The sequence below is a fragment of the Vulpes lagopus genome, chromosome 4, assembly GCF_018345385.1.
Source record: "Vulpes lagopus strain Blue_001 chromosome 4, ASM1834538v1, whole genome shotgun sequence".
In the NCBI taxonomy this organism is placed as follows: domain Eukaryota; kingdom Metazoa; phylum Chordata; class Mammalia; order Carnivora; family Canidae; genus Vulpes; species Vulpes lagopus.
In genome coordinates this window covers 50,630,942-50,650,356 of record NC_054827.1, presented here as the reverse complement: position 1 = coordinate 50,650,356, position 19,415 = coordinate 50,630,942, and the positions used below count along the sequence as shown (strand labels likewise).

The 19,415-nt window shown below is 40.4% G+C and overlaps 1 protein-coding gene across 6 annotated transcripts in view; it reads right to left on the bottom strand.

The window, feature by feature from the left end:
- UBN2 (ubinuclein 2) overlaps positions 1-10,167 on the bottom strand; it is a 72,525-nt gene extending 62,358 nt beyond the window's left edge. For 3 of the 6 annotated variants that reach the window (XR_005987315.1, XM_041752091.1, XM_041752094.1), the window contains exons 1-2: positions 9,334-10,167; positions 3,963-4,055 (exon numbers count right to left, since the gene is read on the bottom strand). Coding sequence is in view for 5 of the 6 variants with exons in the window: in XM_041752091.1 (XP_041608025.1) it covers positions 3,963-4,055; positions 9,334-9,861 (621 nt within the window). In the remaining variant the exon portion in view is untranslated. Of the gene's footprint in view, positions 1-3,962; positions 4,056-7,861; positions 9,076-9,333 lie in introns of those variants that run through there. The other 3 variants (XM_041752092.1, XM_041752093.1, XM_041752095.1) reach the window with 3 other exon arrangements.
- Positions 10,168-19,415: the final 9,248 nt, after the last annotated feature.

Sequence of the window (19,415 nt, the reverse complement as noted above, 5' to 3'; positions counted from 1 at the left end):
AGGACTAAACATAAAGGCCATTTGGAACAGAATGCCTGAACTAAAAAAATCAAAATCAGCGGAGTAGTTAATAGAGTTTGAAAATCCCATACATGTTTATGTTAAAAAGAATTTATGACATATACAGAATAAGATGGAGCAGTTCTCTGCAAGAGTGATATGTTTAAATAAACAGTATTTCATATTTAGATAGCACTTTAAATATTTCCAACATTAAAAATCTATTTTTTCATCTGACGTTGACAAAACCCGTGCTATAAATATAAAGTTGGCTAGGCAGATCTTGTTTTCCCCTCACAGATACCAAAGCATAAAGACGCCAAGAGCCTTCACTAAGGTCACCCAGCTAGTTAGTATGGCAAAGACAGGAGCAGAATCCAGCTGTGCTAACTCATAATCCTGTGCTCCTTCCACTTCAATACATTGTTGCTGCCTCTTATCCACTCGATATCCTACAAAGGATAGGAAAGCTATTCCAGGGATTACAGAGAAATGTGGTTCCACAGGAGACTGGAAGAATCCATTCAATGATTCTGCACCAAAGTCTCCAAAATTCCTTCCAATTTCAAGAATGGAACTGGCCCTTCTGCTCATTTTCAAATCTCCAGTCATTCGATTCCATAGGCACTACACACTACTGTTCAGTAGTATATTTGTGAATCATATATATGTCTCATCTTCCCAAATATTTTGAAAGTTCCAGGAGAGGGCAAGTATCATGCCCCTTTGTACATTCAATACAAATGCTTACTTTATTATTTATTAAAAAAACAAAGAACTAGAAGTGACCTTAAGTGAATTTCAGAAATAATGATAAGGACATCTAAATTATAACATGAGGGAAACAAAAGTAAGAAGAGAAGGTGGCCAGTTTTATGTTTTATAAACCTCCAAGAATTGAGTCCTCTTTTTGTCACTGTGAAAAAATATTTTTTTAAGGGAAATGTAACCTTGGTGGGTTAACATTTTACAAGATTTTACATACGATATTTAAAAGTTTCTTTATTTAAAATATACATATACATATAATATATGCATAAGTATAAACAGACATAGACATCTGAATTTGCTACCTCTGAACACCAAAAAATCTTTGTTGTTTAGGAGTGATCTTTTGTGACAGCCCAGAGCCTAGAGCTGAATGAGGTGTCTTCTCTCAGGTCACTTTTAACTTGATGATTTTCTTACAAGAGTCCAAATAATTTGCTATAATACACATATTTAATACCTGTAATATGCATAGGGCATAAAGGCTTCATAAGGTAAGACATTTTAAATCCTCCACTTAGAATGAAAACAAGACAGTGAGTAAAATAAAAATCTAGAGAGCAAATACAGATAACAAGAGCAACATTTTATCCCTGCACAATGACAGTACCTGGAGATAGCCCAGTTATTTGGAACTCAATTTTACACATCAACCAACCTCTTCAGAACATTGGTTTTTCCATGCCAAGTACCATCCAAAGGCTGCTCAAAAATATTTTTTTTTTAAGATTTTATTTATTTATTCATGAGAAACACAGAGAGAGAGAGAGGCAGAAATACGGGCAGAGGAAGAAGCAGGCTCCATGCAGGGAGCCTGACATGGGACTCAATCCTGGGTCTCCAGGATCACGCCCTGGGCTGAAGGTGGCGCTAAATCACTGAGCCATCCAGGCTGCCCCTCCCCAAAAACATTTAATGCTAACTCTGAGGCAATACATCAAATACTGAATCACAACACTTATAGGATCATATGCTAGGAATTTTTCCATTTGCGAAGGACAATTCTAATCCGTAGTTTCATAACCTATGCAAAATTAAGTACTCTAATGTAGTGCTGGAGAGAATGGAAATTGGTAACTTAGAAACTCGTAATATATACCCAAACTAAATAAACACATAAATCTTTTGACCTAAAAAATTCTACTGGGAATCTGTCCAACAGATAAACTTGCAAATGTGTGAAATGCCATGCTACAAAGTAATTTAGTGTAACACTATAAGAGCAAATTTTTGGAAAGGACTCAGATCATTTTGGAACTGGTTAAATAAATTGTGGTATGTCCATACAATGGAATACCATGAAGCCCTAAAAAAAGGAGAGATAAGAAAACTCTCTTTGTACTGATATGAAAAAAAAAATCTCCAAATTAGAGTACCTGAAAAAAGCAAAGAGTAGAATTGTATATTCTGTAATATGTGTAAAAAGAGATGTGGGGGCTGGGGGTAATATATGTATATACAGAGATATACATAAAATATGTCTGAAGGACCCCAAAAAACGTTACATGCCTCTAGGAAGTGAGATTATGTAGGTGAACAACAGAATGAAAGATTTTTCATTCCATAACTTTTGAGTTCTGAACCATGTAAATACATTGCCTGGTTAAAACATTAAATTTAACCAATGTATTAACTTGTAAAACAAACCCATAGGGGTGCCTGGCTGGCTCAGTCAGTAAAGCATGCAACTCTTGATCTTGGGGTCGTGAGTTCAAGCCCCACACTGGGTGTACAGATTACTTAAAAATAAAAATCTTTGGGCAGCCCAGGTGGCTCAGCGGTTTAGCGCCGCCTATAGTCCAGGGCCTGATCCTGCAGACCCCGGATCGAATCGCACATCAGGCTCCTTGCATGGAGCCTGCTTTTCCCTCTGCCTGTGTCTCCGCCTCTCTCTCTCTCTCTCTCTCTCTCTCTCTCATGAATAAATAAATAAAATCTTTAAAAAATAAAATAAAATAAAAATAAAAATCTTAAAAAAAAAGCCACAGTATGTTAGGATTTCTAATTTGAGAACATTATATTGTAATTAAACACTACAGTTTAAGTAACAATTTTTGCTATTCTTTCCATCAAAACACCCACAAGTCCATCACTAAAATTATCATATAGTCACAGAATATAAAGCCAGAAGGAGCCTCGAAAAATATTCAAAAAAAGAAAACCATGGTCTCAAAAGATTAAATAATTTCCTCAAAGGACAATATGTTGGTGGTCAAGTATGGCCCACACAGTGACTCACATTCCAAAGTATTTTCATATATTTCCCTGACCCCAAACGGATTCTTCATTAGCACAAGGAGCCAACAACTGTCAACCAAGACCCCAGTTGTATCTGGAGGATGACATGAACGACAGAGCCAGTGTAAGCTGACCTCCTATTTCTGTGAGATACTTTCCAATGCTCACAGAAGAACCAGAAGGGGTCTTGCTTTTCTTGAGTTATGTTTTAGCAAAGTGGCCATGGAGTAAAACCATAGGATAAACATGGGGAGGGAGAGAGATTTCCTATAATCTCAATTATACCAGAAAAATGTGAGAAAAATGTTAAGCAACTTCACAATCAGGTAATCAGAATTTACTTTTATATTAAAACAAATATCAATCTGTTTATGGCATAGAATGAAAAATGTACATGAATTTTTAAGGTAAATATTAAGACACTTTCAAAGAAATTTCATGCTGCTACTGATTGATTCTGCTCCCAGAAATGTGTATCCTAGAAATACACACATTCATTCTCTTAAATTCTAATGAGGCAGAAAGGCTTGAGAACTACTATACCAAAGGCATTAAAATAGCCTTCTCAATGGCAGTAGAAAAGGCAAAAGATGAGAGCCAGGCAGATCTGGCTAAACAGCCTGGTTCTTGCCACTGTGTAACCTTGAAATCAGAGCATCAGTTTCTTCATGGGTAAAATATGGTCAGTATTACTTAATATGTAGTTTTACTATAACAATGGGAGATAATATATGTTAAGCAAGCTGCCTGGACTCTAGAAGGAGTACAATAAATGATGGCTACTATTATAGCCATCACAAACCTATCAGAATCTTTGTCTAGCCATTTATTTGGATTCAATTTATGAGACTAAAATAAAGTGGGCAGTGGATATTATAAGCCCTCCCAATCAGTCACCGAGAGAAAAAAGAGGCCAATAAAGTAAAATTACCTAAATGCAAATATATTATACTCACATATTTCATTTCAAACTTCTTAGCCAACATTTCCACTTCTTGCCTCTCTTGATGTTCATCATTAAATGGGTCTTCTGTGTGAATGGGCTTCTTCTGATCCAAAGTAAATAGGAAAAGAAATAGAAGTATTAACATTACTTCAACCAGAGTTGAATATATCCTTAAACTTAAGAGTTAAATTTTCCAAATATTAACACAAGTAAGTTAGAAGCATTAAAAGTAACTACAAAGAAATGTTGGTTTGTAGCAAAAACACTTGCAGCTTTAATGGATTCGTACACATTCTCAAGTTTTTCGGTGGTGAAGAACTCAACAATTCAAATAGTCTCCTCTCACAAAATGGTCTGTGGTCACCCCTGTCCAAAATAAAAAGACCAAAAAAAAAAAAAAAAAATCCCCAAGAAAATGAAGTGAAAATGAAAATCCCACTTATAACTCTAGTTTGAGATCTTCCCAACAAAGATAACCGCTTTGGCCAGGAAATACTTCTCAAAGAATCTCCAGGTTATTAATCAGCATCAACACTGAATCATCTGCCCTGAGCTATCTATCACAAGGGTATCTGTAGCTGCTTCAGCCTTCTGTTGAGGCTCAGCATCAAAACCTCAATCTATACCACTATCCTTTCTTGTCCATGGATATTCATTCAGGGAGTACATACTATTTTAAACAAAGCTAGAAAAGTGAAAGCTGGGCAGCCCGGGTGGCACAGCGGTTTGGCGCCGCCTTCAGCCCAGGGCGTGATCCTGGAGACCCGGGATCGAGTCCCACGGCGGGTTCCCTGCATGGACCCTGCTTCTCCCTCCGCCTGTGTCTCTGCCTCTCTCTCTCTCTCTCTCTCTCTCTTCCTCTCTCGCTCTCTGTCTCACATGAATAAATAAACATGAATAAATAAATAAAATCTTTAAAAAAAAAAAAGAAAAGTGAAAGCTGCAAATAAAAAAGTTACATTACCGTGGCTTCCTTCTAGCCAGGGAGGATGAAAGTTTAACATAATACATGGCTTTAAAAAAACCACACACACAGCTAGGATCCCACATTTACCATCTATTTACCAAAACAAACAAAAAGATAAATCACGTCCTTTACTCAAGTTTACTATTTTAGCAGACACATTTCATTATACACAGAGGTTTTCAATTCAAAAGGGGGGAAGGGGCAGCCCTGGTGGCTCAGGGATTAAGCGCTGCCTTCTGCCCAAAGCGTGATCCTGGAGACCCAGGATCAAGTCCCACATCGGGCTCCCTGCGTGGAGCCTGCTTCTCCCTCTGCCTGTGTCTCTTCCTCTCTCTCTCTCTCTCTCTCTCTCTCTGTCTCTCATGAATAAATAAATAAAAATCTTAAAAAAAAAAAGGAGGGGAGGAGCTGCACATGAATAAAAATGATAAACGCTACTTGTACCTAATTATGGATGACTGACTACAAAGTTAAGTTTTTAAAAAAGGAAGGCAAAAAAATAAATAAATTTAAAAAAAAGGAAGGCTAGATGTTTTTACTGAATTACATCTTCAGGTAATTAAAAATAAAAATATTACAACTGAAATACTGGATACAGAAAAAAGTACAGAAGGGACTAAAGATCTGTACACTTTGGAACTAAGACACTTCATTCTGGATATGAAAGCTATGATTAGTCTAAAAATATGACAGAAAAATATGAAGAATATAAAACAATCAGATCTAGGGCTTTAGAATAAAAGATACTTTTAAAGCTTAAAAAATTGATCTTAGAATTTATTTTTTTAAAGTATCTATTGTAATAAGTAATGTATTTACAGAATCCTTTATCCCAGTAGGAGTTACCAGTGGAAAAAATATATATGATCAGAAAGGAATAATTAAACCAGCAGGAAGAGACTGATAATGAAATAAGAAATACTAGGTATGCTCAGGGGATAGCCTTAACTTGAGACTGAAGGACACTGGGCAACCACCATGCTTTGACATTATCAACTTTACTTCACGTCACTGTGAAGTCCAAATACTAGGTCTTACTACTGGTCTGCCCCATTTCATGAACATATATTTTTACTAAGAATCACCTTATATACCATTATATAACATTCTGTATAGACTATATAGAGAGGAATCAAAAGTAACTCTCTTACTCTTGATAGTCTATAAAAAAGAGTTTAAAAAAGTGACTCACTTTTCTCTCAGATTTAAGGAATAAACCCCTACCCACAATCAAGGCTCTAAGTAAGCTTTCTATTTTTCAGGTGAAATGATGATCTGCAAATCAGTAAATATCAAAATTATCAACTACCCACAGGTAATAACATTGTAATAATTTTGTCCTTTGATGTTAACTCATTAACACCATCCTCAGATCTTTCACATTATTGAAAATATGCAGTATGACAAGCAACATAATAGCCCAGAATTCTCTAATAGTATTAACTACATTGGCACTATAATAACTTATTTTTCTTTTCATAGTAAATGCTCAATTAATCATGTTCACAAGTGGATATTCTGGTTAACGGATTCTCTGGTTTACTAAGAGTTAAACAAAATTTACTTGCTTATCAAATTACTGCCAGAACTTATTTCTAAGTTCTGTACTATTACTCTTTAGCCAGAAACGGTAAACAAATTATCTTTGAGGATAGAGATGATTGCAATGCCTCAGTCATCATCTTGAACCACCTCAATCAGGGCTTAGTAGTCTACAGAGGTAACAAGGTTAAGGGTTTAGTTAACCTGTGAACTTAAACCTGATAAGAAGGGCTTTTTTCATACTTTGCCAACATACGCTCATTTAACTATGCTTTTCCTTATTATTAAAAAAAAAATAAGAGTACACAAAAAATTCTGACTGCATTCAGTTCAAGGTTTTAGTGTTTATTTTGTATTTATGAAGGGGGGGTGATTTAAATGTATCCCAATATAGATGGTATTCACATGTGACAGATTTGTACCAATAACATAAACTAAAATCTTATTCAAGATGGCTATTTCAAAATTTAGAATCTTTATTTTATACGATCTCTTTCCCTCTTTCTATTTAAACTGTTACGTGATAAGTTGTTCAATTACAACTCAAAATTTTAGACTATTTAGAAAATATTAAACATCCTTAAAAATAACTAGACTGAAAAAAAAATAACTAGACTTCTCTTGAGGGGAAGAAAAACCAAATTTGAGAATCACCATTCTGCAGATCAATTCTATTGATCTCATCTTGCTTTTTGTTGGTTTCTACTACCAGGATTTCCATTCATGGAAATATGACAACCTCATTTAGAGAAATGTTTTCTATAATTCCTCACGTAATAAATATGTTCATTGGGAGTAATCATAGATAAATCTGCCAAAACTCAGGTCACAAATGTGCATTGTATTTTTTGTCCAGAATACAACAAATAATATGTGGCTGAATATATAAGAAAATTTGACCAATATAACCCTAAATTGATAGTATAAACAGAAAAATTAAACTGAATTATTTATCTTTCAGGTACTAGTTACATAAAACTAGTAATTCTGATTATTAGATTAACAAGGTAGGGTGTCAAAATTAACTTTTTTGTCATAATTTAAACATATCTATGATTAATTTATCATGGCATGAATATCATAGCATTAAAGAGGCTCATACAGAAATCTCTGTATGTCTACCATAATTCTCATTTTAGTTCACTTTGGCAGGATCCTCTACATTTAAACTATACAATTTTAAGAAATTTTGTTTGACTAAGAATTGGTATTAGTATGGAAAGAAGTACTAATAAAATTACGCGCTTTGTGCACCAGCCTCATTTGTTAGGTGGGGGGATAATGGCTCCTACCTCCAGGAGCTCTGCTGAACTAAATTCCATAAGCCATGTTCCTTACTGAGAACTGTGTCTAGCAACCACACAGGAAGAATTCAGCAAATGTTAGCTACCATAACGTACTTTTGCCCAAATATGATGCTTTTCATCCACAATTTATGAAGTAGGTTAAGGAGTAAAACTGCAAACTCAGAGTAGGAGATCAAATACAATTTATTTGAAAAAATGCTCCGGTCCAATGTTTTCAAAATTCTTGTGGGGGAAAAAAAGAAATAACATCACATTTATAAATAGTAGGGGCACTAGAGTGAATCTGAAGGATACAATGTTTGTGCAAATGGCCAAAATGATCTCTACCCTTAACAAGTCATTTTGGTTGCAAACATTTAGTACTGATTTGACCACACAACAATATTTGTAAATAATGATCAAAAGATTAACTGGCCTTAAAATAAACAAAACCCAGGGACACTGTTTAACATATTTTTAAACTAAAGAATCATTCATTCAACTATAAAGATAGTTGAGAATGAAAACAAATGACTTCTGGGATCCATTAGACCTGTGCTAAAGCAACACCTGATAAAGAGCATAATCTCTAAACAACAGAGGAAATTGTTCTCTTACGTTTCCCTTTCTAGCTTACTTTAAATACCACCAAAACCTACAATAAAAATGACCATCACCAACAAACCTCTCTCCTATCTCCCTTGTTCACTAGTTCCATTGAAGGCATACCTATGTATTTTCGACAGTTCCTAAAAAGTCAAACCTGTTTTGGTTTTGTTTTTTTTTTTTCCCATCATTCTCCAAAAATTACAACGGCCCCGTGCAACACCAACACCCTCCAGCTTTTGGACCTATAAGCTAATGATATACACTCAAATAGCAGTATTATGGGTCGGCGCCAATAAAGCAGAAGACACCTTCCATTCAATCACAGTTAAAAAAAAAAAAAAAAACTCCATAGAGAAGACAAAGCTAAATAGGTTTACCAATACCAACGTGAGAGAAAAAGAACCAAATAACTAACCCACTTCATCATTCCTACAGTGGAATCTTCAGTCTGAAGAGGTTTACTCTCAAACCCCTTCAAAGAAGAGAAACAGCCCACGCACGCAAGCACATCTCAGGCGCCAACCATAACAAACAGTGATGAAGAGGAGGATGACATGGAGGGGTGACACTATCTCGCTGCTTGCATTGGGGGGCGTGTCCCCCAAGGTTTTTCTTCTTTTCTACTGGAACGACTGCTGGAGCTCCGCAAGGAAAAGCCAACCACGTAGCTTGCAGAGCACCCCCCCCCCTCTCAATTTAGTGTGGGGAGCAGAAAGGAGTCAATTCTGAGGTCTCGAAAGGTGCAGAGGAAAACCGGCTCCGGGCGGCCTCCGGGGCGGGCGCACGAGGGAGGGGAGGGGGGTGGTCGGCGGAGCCAGGTGGGAGCCGAAGCCGACCCCGGGGAGCAGGGGGGGAGGGGAAGCAGCACCCAGCACTCGTCCCCCCGCTCGGCCCCCGCGCCCTGCAGCCCTGCAGCCCTGCAGCCCACCCTCCCGGGCGACCCAAGACGCGCAGAGCGGGCGTCGGCAGGTGCGAACCACTGGAAAAGGCGGACGCGTCCTGAGGCTCCCAGGGTCTGGGGGGTGAGGGAGAATCTTCTGTACCCGTTGTTCTCCGCACAGCAGCAGCTCCGGGTAACTGAACTCCACGCAGCTCTCGTCGGTGGGATCCTTGAGCACCAGCTCCAGGCGCACCGTCTCCCTCGGCGGCCTCTGCGGCGGCTCGGCCCGCGAAGCCGACTCCCGCGGCGGGGGCGGCTGCAAGTGCAGCTGAGGGAGCGGCGGCGGCGGCGGCGGCGGCGGCTCGGGCCGCGGGGGCTCCCGCTGCAGCGACATGGGCGGCTCGGCGCGGCTGACCTCGCGCTGGGGGAGCGGCTTCTCCCGCGGCGGGGGCTGCGCGTCCGCCCGGGGGGCAGCCTCCCGCGGGGCCGGCTGCTCCGCCCGGGCCGGCTCCAGCCGGGGGGGCTCGCGAGGGTGCTCGGGCTCGCGGTCGGCCCCCGGGTAGTCGGCCTCGCGCCGCCTCACCGGTGACAGGCTAATAAACGCTACTCTGCGTGGCTCCGCCATCCCCACTGTTCTGGCCCTCCGCCTTCGCTCGAGCCGGCGCTCGGTTCTACGCCGAGTTGCTTGCCTGCCCGCCCTTCCTTTTGCTTTCCGTCGCTTTTCTTCCCTCCACCACCCTCAGTCGTCTCTGCCGACGCCACCGTGAGCGCGCACCGGGCCCCCTTCCCCGCCACTATGTTCTGATGGGCTCCACCGCCATCGCCAGGGTCGCCGCGGCCGCCATGTTGGATCCCCCACATAAATAGAAGCAGGCCGCTGAGCGGGCGCATGCGCAGACAGGACACGCTCGCGTCCACCGTCGTGGCTGTGGCTCAGTTTTCCTCTTTTCCTCCCAACAGTCTGGAGTCCAGACAGGTCAGCGGAAGTGACGTCGGGGCAGGGCCGGTTTCCTTGGAGACGAAGACGCCGTCTGCGCCCTTCCTAAAAGGGAGGGGTCTGGGGTTTCCCGAGCTTCCCGTGCGCACCCGGAAACCGGCGGCGCGCGTGAGCCGCCCGGCGCGGAGCGGGCGCCTGGCTGTGCCGGGGACCGGCCGGGTCGTGGCGCGGGGTCCCGTGCGGCACCCACTTCCCGCGTTCGGCTCTAGGGGACCGGGGTCGCCAAGCGGGGTGCGCGAGGAGGAGACGGAGACGGGGCTGAGGGCGGACGCGAGGACCCGCCGCAGCGCCTGCCCGCCCGGCGCCCCGCGGCGCCCCGGGACCCGGGGAGGACAGGAAATGGCTCCCCGCAGCCAGCCTGGCGGTGCGGCGGCCGCCCACGGGCCTCGCGTCCGCCGACCGCCGCCGGCTGCCCTGGCCCGGCCGCGCGGGCCGCTCAGTGCGGGGCACCGCCGTGAAAACGCTCCATAACGTTTCGCAGTTGGGGTAACTGAGTAAGCGGAGAGTTCCGGGCTCGTCCGTGAAGCCTCAACTGTCGAAACCAACAGGACGTCCTGCTTCTCAGCACGATTTGGTGGCGCTTTAGGGAACGCGCTCTGGAGGCAGACGCCACCGCGCGCGACTCGAGGCGGAGCGGGGCCGTGGGCACGCCTCTGAGGAACTCCTTGGGATTCAGATTTAAAAGGATGACGGAGTTCTTGCCCGTTTTCCTCCATCAAATAGGAAGCAAACCCGAGGTCCCGGACTCTTCTCCAGATCCTAAAGCGAACTCACGCCTTCTGCTCATCCCATTAAGCGGATTGACGACGTTAACACCTATTGATGACTATTTGATGGAGTCACTATGATGTCATACTCAATGTAGTCGGTATGACGTCATAGACAAATTCTCAATGTGGTCACTATGGCGTTATAGACAAAGTCTTAATGTAGTCAGTATGGCGTCACAGACAGTCTCAATGGCGTCGGTATGACGTCATAGACAAATTCTCTCTCTCTTTTTTTTATTCTGTTACTAACTGTATGAAGATAAGCGATGGAAAGGATGTCCCGAAGGGTCCGTCCCACCTCTGAACTGCTCTTATTTTTCCTTGGCGGTATGTTTTACCTCCATTATCTTCTTTGCAGTGGCTCCCATTCTGATGGTGCCCTGGTGGTCTCATTTCTACATTGTTTTAGGAGCCCTTAAGTGTCCTTTAGTAGCCCTTTACTGTCTCCGTCTCTTCCTGCCAGTCTTGCAGTGAGACTATATTAATGCTTCTTTTTTTATTTTTTAAAGATTTTATTTATTCATGAGAGAGACAGAGAGGCAGAGACATAGGAGAAGCTGGCTCCATGCGGGGAGCCTGACGTGGGGCTCAAACTCGGGACTCCAGGATCACACCCTGGGCTGAAGGCGGTGCTAAACCGCTGAGCCACCCAGGGATCCCCTATATTGATGCTTCTAAAACACGTTTTATTACGTCATTACTTGTCCTGGCTGCAACTTACCTACAAAGTAAATTCTGTACTTCAGGGCAGCCCAGGTGGCTCAGCGGTTTAGCGCCGCCTTCAGCCCAGGCCCTGATCCTGGAGACCTGGGATCGAGTCCCATGTCAGGCTCCCTGTTTCTGCCTCTCTCTCTCTGTGCCTCTCATGAATAAATAAATAAAACCTTTAAATAAAAAATAAAAATTTTTCTGTACTTCATACAGAATGCATAGTCAGTATCATCCACAATTTAACTCCACTGGCAAACTGGTGATCTGTGGGCCAAATCATTCAGCAGGTGTTACTCTTCCAAAGTTATTTTCTAACTTCTAACGCATAGTTTTCCCAACTTTTGAACAACTCACAGAAATAGATTCTACATTGAAACCCAGTATACACACACGTACACCTTCACAAAACTTGTGTAAAATAAAGAACAAAATTAATACAATATAAGTGTATTTATAATACAATGTAGAAACCAAGCTTAATATAGATAGTACAGAAGCAAATTAGTAAAGGTTTTATTTAAAGCCATGGAAGTTTATGCCTGTTCATAGGCTGATTCCAGTCTAGAATGCATGAAGACAATGCTGCATGTATATCCAGTCTACTATTGAGCTTGATTTTTATTTTTATCTTTTTTTAAAATTTAATTAATTTATTCATAGGAGACAGAGGGAAGACAGAGACATAAGCAAAGGGAGAAGCAGGCTTCCGGCAGAGAGCCCCATGTGGGACGCAGTGCTGGAACGCAGTGCTGGAACGCAGTGCTGCCCACCCAAAGGCAGACACTCAACCGCTGAGCCACCCATGCGTCCCTCAACAAATTTTTTGGATCTCTATGGTTTTCTGATCATAGTTGTTGTTCCATTACTTGCAATTCCATTATAAATTGTATACAGGTCTTTTTATGTATTGTTATCCATTATAAACTGCATGAAGTTTTTTTATTGACTTAAATGCTGTTTTCCAATTTTAACTATATTTTTCTCTATACAGACTCCTCTATAAAATGGTCTTGCTACACATATCTGACATAAAAGTATTAACTCACTGAATTAGTATTCTCATCAAGTTGGACTATAACTCCATGGTAATCATTGATTCTTCTCAATGTTCTATGGTAATTGAGTTGATATTGTGTTATTGCCAGGAAGTATAATTTTGAATTTATCAGCTTCTTTGCCACCAAAAACATATGCACCAACATATTGGAGGAAGCAGTTTCTTAGCACTGAGTATGAACCATTTCTCTCCTGCCACAACTAAACACAAAGATTGTCTTTCTCATATTTGTGAAGCAACTGAGAAACTGCATCAATAACTTTATGCCTGTTTCCTTAACATATTTTAGGGACTTATATGCTATATTTTCAAATGTCCTTTAATTTTGAAGGTATTAATCTTTCTCTTGTTGGAATTGCATTCTCTTTTTCTTTAAAATGTAAAATCTGTTTTCTGATTATTAGAGTAACATTTTTTTTCTCAGTGTTTCCACTGCACTTCCAAATCTAGCAAGTAAACCTGAACACAGATCCTGTATTTTTCACTTTATTATTTTTTTCTTCTAATAATAAAGCAACTTCTTTGAGAACAATTTACACAAATTTGATTAATAAATAGTACACACACACACATATAGTGCACACCTACACCATACATGATGACACACCTTTTCCCAAAAATGTACATTAAGTTCTTTATTGGAACTCAATTGAAAACTCTAGATCTTCTATCAACAAATAAAATGCCCCTGTACACAATTTTATAAATCATGAGTAGTCATAATAAATAAAATTAGACTGTACAATGTAATCTGTCCAACAAATTAACCCAGGAATTGGAGTGAAATACCTGCTTATATATCAGCTCTTCCTCCTGGATTCTAGCCTTGAATAAGGATTGATGAGGTGCCCTGATACTTTCAATTAAATTAAATTAAATTCTGTTATAGCCTGTTTAATTTTTCTTAAAGGCTGCTTTGACCTTTAAAATTAATTTCATAGTCTTCTAACTGGTTGCAGTCACTAGTTTGAAATGGATAGCCACCTTAGCAGTTACAGACTGAATAGGTAAGAAAAAATTAATTTTGTTGCTTTTGGGATTTCTTTAGGGGTAGAGCACATCTACCTACACATTTTCTTGGGAATTTGGGAAATCCTAAATACTCTTGTTCAGTAGTAAGGGCCTTTGAGGAAGCTGTGAAGAAGTCAAAGTCAAATTCCCCTTGAATGCAAAGTCAGAATATCTTTGTGTAAAATCATAGATTATCTAAGGTATTCATATCATCTAACTGTAATGCTATAAGATCAAGCATTTTGTTTTGTTGTATATAAAATATTCGGTGAGATCCAGCTACTAATACCTTTTTTGTGAAAAATTACTATCTACAGCATTTCCAGCACAGCATTTTGATAATTTTACGAACTCTCAAATCTCATGTTTAATATTAATGTTCAATCCAGGGTATGGCAATATTGCACCTATGGAGACATATATTTATAGAAAAGGGACAAACCAACCCCACTGTTTAGTGCTTCTCTTTTAGTGTTATGTCCTAGCGGCAGAGCAGCAGAATTGTCTCCGAATTCTAGTTTCCCATCTTCCCCAAAATGAATATGGTAAGACGGTTGCCTTTTGGAGTTGAACAATAGGTAAAACCTTAATTGACAATAGCAGTGGCAATCAACATAAAAAGGTAGAATATACTGCAGTTGAAATGTTATGTTAATTCTTCTTTAGTTAGTCTTCTCAGAGGAAGACACATTTGAGTCAAGACCAGAATCTTTTGGGAAGATCCAAAGGAAAAATATAACAGAGAAAGAAAAGCAAGTGCAAAGTCTGCGAAGGGAGTAAACTTGGTGAGTTAGAAGAAAGGTCTGAGTGGCTAGAGCACGGTGAGCAAGGTGGAGAGAGACACATCTGAGAGGGAGATAGGGGCCTGCTTATGTGGAATGGTGTCAGGAGCTGGGATTTTATTATAAATGAAACCAGAGCCATTGGAAATTTTTAAGTAGAAGAGTAACATGATCTTAGAAGAAAAGCCTTTCAAGAAAGTGTGCTGTCAACTATCTGTTGAATGCTACCAAGTCTAGTAAGAAGAGGACAAGGAGATGATTCCTGCACTTGGCAAAACAGAGATTATTGGTGACCTTGAGTTTTGTCTTGTTTCATTTTCAATTCAAGCAAAGAAGGTTGAATTCATCATACTTGGTTTGTGGTACATTATCAATCTCTTTCTCTACTCCCCCCCTCCCTGAAATTTCATCTTATTATCATTCTTAACCCCGATGACAGAAGTTATAAAGTTTAATTTTTTGTTTACATGTGACTTTGTAAATATATGGTCTTATATGCATCTATTTTTTTTTAAAGATTTTATTTATCTATTCAGAGAGAGAGGCGGAGACACAGGCAGAGGGAGAAGCAGGCTCCCCATGGGGAGCCCGCTGGGGAAATCGATCCCAGGACCCTGGATCACACCCTGAGTTGAAGGCAGACACTCCACGGCTGAGCCACCCAGGCAGCCCTGCATCTATTTTTAATAGTAAATTTATTATTATAATATCTCATTATGTTTGTTTCACTCAATACCATATTTTTAAGATCTGCCCACATTGCTATAATAATACACCAGTTTATAACTTTTTTTTAAGAACTATTTGAGAGAGGGATCCCTGGGTGGCGCAGTGGTTTGGCGCCTGCCTTTGGCCCAGGGCGCGATCCTGGAGACCCGGGATCGAATCCTACGTCGGGCTCCCGGTGCATGGAGCCTGCTTCTCCCTCTGCCTGTGTGTGTGACTATCATAAATAAATAAAAATTAGAAGAAAAAAAAAAAGAACTATTTGAGAGAGAGAGCAGAGGGGAGGGCAGAGGAAAAGGAAGATGGAGAGAATCTCATGCCTTTTGAGCACAGAGCCCCCAACCCCGGGCTTGATCTCACAACCCTGAGATCATTACCTAAGCAGAAATCAGGAGTCAACCACTCAACCGATTGAACCACTGTGGCGCCCCATCGGTTTACAACTTTTAATTAGTAATCCGCAATAGCATGTTTTACGTATTCTCTTAATGATGAACGCTCAAATTACCTCCTGCTTCCCCCACCACCACCACAGAGCAACTGTGAACACATTCATATGCCCTTTGAATCTGTGTGAAAATGTTTTTGGGACATATGCTCAGGTGAGAGCCAGAGTCCTAGGCCACAGATCCACATTAAGGGACTGCTCTCTAGAATGGCTGCATGAGAGTTCCTATATCACTTCAGCCCTCCACCCTACCACCACCATCAAATACAATTTAATTTTTGCCAGTCATTATTATTCGAATTTGCATTTCTCTGATGACTAAGGGAGTTGAGCATTGCTTCATATACCTGTTCTTTAGGTTTCCTCTTCTGTAAATTCCCTGTTTATAATCACTTTCCACTTTTCCATTTGTGCATTTTCCTGTCTTTGTTGAATATATAATATTCAAATCAGTGAGGAAAGAATGAATTAAATAGTATAAGACAACTGGGTAGCCATCTGCAGGAGAATAAAATTGTATCTCATACCTTACGAAAGGATAGATTTCTAGTGAATCGAAGTTTCAAATGTAAAAGATGAAATAGTAAAACTTTATTTATTTATTTTTTTTTGAAATAGTAAAACTTTAGAAGAAATCAGCTGAGATTGAAAAATCTCACACTAGGGAAAGCCTTTCCAAGTGCAATTGATAATTTAAACTATTTAAAACAAATTGTTGCAGGACAGAACAGAGCTAGTCAAAAACAAATGACAGGGCAGCCTGGGTGGCTCAGCGGTTTAGCGCTGCCTTCAGCCCAGGGCCTGATCCTGGAGACCCCGGATCAAGTCCCACCTCGGGCTCCCTACCTGGAGCCTGCTTCTCCCTCAGCCTGTGTCTCTGCCTCTCTCTCTCTCTGTGTCTCTCGTGAATAAATAAAATCTTAAAAAAGACAAAATGGAAACAATTTTACAACATATTGCACAAAGTGTGAATTTCACTAATCTATAAAGAACTCCTACCGGTCAAAGGGAAACAATAACCTAATAGAAAAGTGGAGAAAGATATGAACAGATAGCTCACGGGAAAGGAAATAGAAACGACTCTTCAGCAAATATAATGTGCTCAATCTGACTCAACTGTTGAATCAAAGAATATGTGCATTTTGAATCTGATAAACTGCCCTCCAAAGTAAGTATCAATGTGTATTCTACTAGCTATGTGTGAAGGTTTCTATTTCCCAGTACCATTGGCAATATGTTATCAAACTTTTTGATCTTTGCCAAGCTAATATATTTAAGTGATTTTGGCATACATTTCACGTATGAGTTAAGCCATACAATGGAATTCTATGTAATCTTTTAAAAATCTCATTACTAAAATCTTGGGCAGCCCTGGTGGCACAGCGGTTTGGCACCGCCTGCAGCCTGGGGTGTGATCCTGGAGACCGGGGATCGAGTCCCAAATCGGGCTCCCTGCATGGAGCCTGCTTCTCCCTCTGCCTCTGTGTGTGTGTGTGTGTGTGTGTGTGTGTGTGTGTCTATGAATAAATAAATAAAATCTTTAAATAAAAATTTCATTACTAAAATCTAGTCTTAAGTGAAAAATGCAATATGCAGAACAATCTTTAGTACACTACCATTTTATAATCATGACCCCAGGCCCCTGAGATCATGACCTGAGCCGAAGTCAGACTCTTAACTGACTGAGCCACCCAGGCACCCTATTTTCTAGTTTTAAATTAATCAATTTCAGAGTTTACCAGTTTTTCTTGTGGAGTCCTTATGTTTACTTCAATGTTGTTTCTCTAAAAAAAACAACAACAACAAAAACATTTAATCTATTTCTTTTAGAGACAGACAGAGCACCAGCGGAGGGGAAGGGCATATGGAGAGAGAGACACGCAGACTCCGTGCTGAGTGCGGAACCCCACCTGAGGCTGGATCTCACAACCCTGAGATCAGGACCTAAGCTGAAACCAAGAATCCGATGCTTAACCAGCTGAGCCACCCAAGCACCCCTACTTCTTGATAAGATGCTTAAGTCACTCATTTTTTTTCTGTTTATTAATAATAAGGATTCAAGAGCTTACCTGTCCTTTGAGCTTTATCTCCAATCCAGTTTCAGAACAGTTTGGATACTCTCTTTTACCCCAAAATTAAGAGGGTTTTTTTTTTAGGGTTTTATTTGCTTTTTGTTGTTGTTAAATTGTTTTTCTTTCTTTTTTCTTTTTTTGTTTTAGAGATTTTATTTATTTATGAGACACACACAGAGAGAGGCAGAGACATGGGCAGAGGGAGAAGTAGGCTCCCTGCAGGGATCCTGACGCTGGACTCTATCCCAAGACCCTGGGCTCACAACATAAGCCAAAGGTGGATGCTCAACCACTGAGCCACCCAGGCGTCCCTTCTTTTCCTTTTTGATGTTTAGGTGGCAAGGTGCTTAATTTTGTGGATAACTTTTACCAATGACATTGTGATTTAAAACGTCTGCATTGGTTCTCTTTTTGCATTGGTCTGTTTACTAACTCTGCCTCTCTCTCTCTCTGTGTGTGTGTGACTATCATAAATAAATAAATAAAAATTAAAAAAAAAAAGAGAGGTATGTTTGAGCATAGATCTGGCAACTTATTTTATGTCATGCTTTCTCCTTTAAGCCTCTTTAAAAACCCCCCTTAAACTGATCTGTTCGCTTTGTTTAGGATATGTTACTTCTGATAATTTGGAAGGTTTGTATTTTTGACCTAACAAGATAATTATATAATATGCTTAATCCTCGATTTCTTTTTGACATTGTAATTCCATACTATGACCAATGATGAAATTTTTTATTTTTTTAAGATTATTTTTAGATAATTGCCACACCCAACATAGAGCTCGAACTCACAACCCTGAGATCAAGAGTCGCACACTCTACCCACTGAGGTACCACGTACCCCAGAATTTTCTTTTTTATACTTTAATTTGGAATTGTAAAGTACACTTATATACTACTTGATTTATTACTTTTAATGATACCTTAAATATGAAATGTCAGTGAATTACCACTATTTTCTCTATTTGAGTAAAATACTTAGTTATAGCTTTCATGTACATATCACCAATTTTCTGGTGATATTTTTTGTTTACCACTTGACTTCCTTCTTTTTCTCTTGGGTTAATTTTCTTTTTCTTTTCTTTTCTTTCCTTTTTTATTTTAAAGAGAGATAGTCTTTTTTTTTTAAATTTTTTTAAATTTATTTATGATAGTCACAGAGAGAGAGAGGCAGAGACATAGGCAGAGGGAGAAGCAGGCTCCATGCACTGGGAGCCCGATGTGGGATTCGATCCCAGGTCTCCAGGATCGCGCCCTGGGCCAAAGGCAGGCGCCAAACCGCTGCGCCACCCAGGGATCCCTTGGGTTAATTTTCTATAGACCATTAACTGTGTTGTCCATTTGTCTGAGTTACTCATCTTTGAGTTTGAAGTGTTTTCCTGGACCAGCTGTTTTGGTGAATATGTGTATCTGGGGACCCCAGGGCCATGTGTCCACCTGGCAGGTTTTTTTTTTTTTAACATTTTATTTATTCATGAGACACACAGAGAGAGGCAGACACACAGGCAGAGGGAGAAGCAGGCTCCTTGTGGGACGCCTGATGCAGGACTTGGTCGCAGAACCCCAGGATCATGCCCTGAGCCAAAGGCAGATGCTAAACCGCTGA